At 61.0% G+C, this 2294-nt stretch overlaps 1 protein-coding gene across 1 annotated transcript in view; it reads left to right on the plus strand.

Annotated features, from left to right (window-relative positions):
• The window catches only part of ARAP1 (ArfGAP with RhoGAP domain, ankyrin repeat and PH domain 1), a gene marked incomplete at both ends in the record, with an annotated part of 3771 nt that extends 1518 nt beyond the window's left edge, over window positions 1-2253 (plus strand). The window contains 5 exons of the mRNA XM_010192351.1: window positions 1145-1250; window positions 1399-1546; window positions 1789-1872; window positions 1987-2055; window positions 2136-2253. Coding sequence (XP_010190653.1) covers window positions 1145-1250; window positions 1399-1546; window positions 1789-1872; window positions 1987-2055; window positions 2136-2253 — 525 coding nt within the window. The remainder of the gene's footprint in view (window positions 1-1144; window positions 1251-1398; window positions 1547-1788; window positions 1873-1986; window positions 2056-2135) is intronic.
• Between the last annotated feature and the right edge of the window lie 41 nt (window positions 2254-2294).

The raw sequence follows: 2294 nt of genomic DNA on the forward strand, positions 1-2294 counted from the left end.
CGGGATGCTCCAGCCCCATGGAGTTGGGAAGCTCCAGCCCTGGGATGCTCCAACCCCATGGAGTTGGGATGCTCCAGCCCCATGGAGCTGGGGTGCTCCAGCCCTGGGATGCTCCAGCCCCATGGAGCTGGAGTGCTCCAATCCCATGGAATTGGGATGCTCCAGTCTCGTGGAGCTGGGATGCTCTGGTCCTGTGGAACTGGGATGCTCCAGTGCTGGGATGCTGTGATCCCATGGAGCTGGGACAGTCCAGGACTGGGATCATCTGGCCCCATGGACCTGGGATGCTCCATTCCCCTGGAGCTGGGATGCTCCAGCCCTGGGCTGCTCCAACCCCATGGAGTTGGGAAGCTCCAGCCCTGGGATGCTCTGGCCCAGTGGAACTGGGATGCTGCAGTGCTGGGATGCTCCAGTCCTGGGATGCTCCAACCCCATGGAATTGGGATGCTCCAGTCTTGTGAAGCTGGGATGCTCTGGTCCTGTGGAACTGGGATGCTCCAGTGCTGGGATGCTGTGATCCCATGGAGCTGGGACAGTCCAGGGCTGGGATGATCTGACCCGTTGGACCTGGGATGCTCCATCCCCATGGAACTGGGATGCTCCAGTCTTGTGGAGCTGGGATGCTGTGGTCCTGTGGAGCTGGGACAGTCCAGGGCTGGGATGCTCTGACCCAGTGGAACTGGGATGCTTCAGCCCTGAGATGCTCCAGTCTTGTGGAGCTGGGGTGCTCTGACCCCATGGAGTTGGGAAGCTCCAGCCCTGGGATGCTCCATCCCCATGGAGCTGGAGTGCTCTGACCCCATGGAGTTGAGGTGCTTCAGCCCTGAGATACTCTGGCCCTGTGGAGCTGGGATGCCCTGGTCCCCTGGAATTGGGATGCTTCAGCCCTGGGATGCTCCAACCCCATGGAATTGGGATACTCCAGGGCTGGGATGCTCTGGGCCCATGGAGCTGGGATGCCATACATGGCCCAATGGAATTGGGATGCTCCAGTCTCATGGAGCTGGGATGTTCCAGCCCTGGGATGCTCCATCCCCATGGTGGGCCAGGACGATCCGAGGTGGGCTCTGGAGGGGCGATGGCGGGACTGTGAGTCACAGCATCACCTTCACACCCCTCCATGCTCATCCTCTTCCTCCGGCAGCGCTGGAGGATGAGGAGGAGAAGATCAGCGAGTACCGGCGGCTCCTGAGCAACCTCCCCACCGTGAACCGGGCCACGCTGAAGGCGCTCATCAACCATCTCTTTCGGTACGGGCAGTGGGTCCAGGACATGGTGGAGCCCCATGGGTCATCGCTGGGCGGGCTGGGGGGCCCTGGGGGGACTATGGGATCCTGGGGGGGCTTTGGGGCCCTGGGGGGGTCTGTGGGCAGGGATCTTCATGGAGTTTCTCCTCAGGGTCCAGCGCTTTTCTGGGGAGAACCAGATGAACACCCACAACCTGGCCATCGTCTTCGGGCCCACGCTGTTCCAGACAGACGGGAAGGACTACAAGGCAGGGCGCGTGGTGGAAGACCTCATCAGCCACTACGTGAAGATCTTTAACGTAGGTTGAACCCCCTGATGCTGAATCGGGTCTGTATGTGGACCTTCCCAGGGGATGAGGAGGAGTAAGCTGGATCTGCTCTGTCTGCAGCCATCTCCTTGCTTTGGCGATGAAGGGAGAGGGGATCCATGTCCCTGCAAACCTTGGAGACCCCTCTCCCTGGGGACACACGTCTGCTTCAAGGGAAGTTAAGGGTGGCCTGGTCAGCCCTGATGGCTCCATGGGCTCCTCTTCCTCACCAGGTCAACGACCAAGAGATGAAGAAGCAGCAGGACGAGATCACGGCCATCATGAAGATGCGGGAGGCAGCGTCCAGTGGGACGCAGGTGGGTCCTGGACATGGGGACCTTCCTGGGGGACCTTCTTTGCGCCTGCTCCAGCATCTCCTGGGGGTGTCCACGTTAGGGGGGAGCTGCAGGTTGAAATCCTTTCCCCTCCAGCAAGCTGGGGACTTCATCTGCACCGTCTACCTGGAGGAGAAGAAACCGGAGGCGGAGCAGCATGTCAAGGTGAGCGGAGGGCACGGAGGGGACAGGGACCAAACCTGTGTGGTGGCACTGGCTGATGGAGACCTGTCCGTCCCTCCCAGATCCCGGCCACGATGACAGCCGAGGAGCTCACCTTTGAGATCCTGGAGCGGAGGAAGATCGTGATGAAGGAGAAGGATTACTGGAGCTGCTTCGAAGTGAACGAGAGGGAGGAGGCAGGTGGGTGTGAATGGGGTGGGGATGGGGATGGGGATGGGGAT

Source organism: Mesitornis unicolor, unplaced genomic scaffold (genome assembly GCF_000695765.1).
Source record: "Mesitornis unicolor isolate BGI_N332 unplaced genomic scaffold, ASM69576v1 scaffold14059, whole genome shotgun sequence".
NCBI classification, from domain to species: Eukaryota; Metazoa; Chordata; class Aves; order Mesitornithiformes; family Mesitornithidae; genus Mesitornis; species Mesitornis unicolor.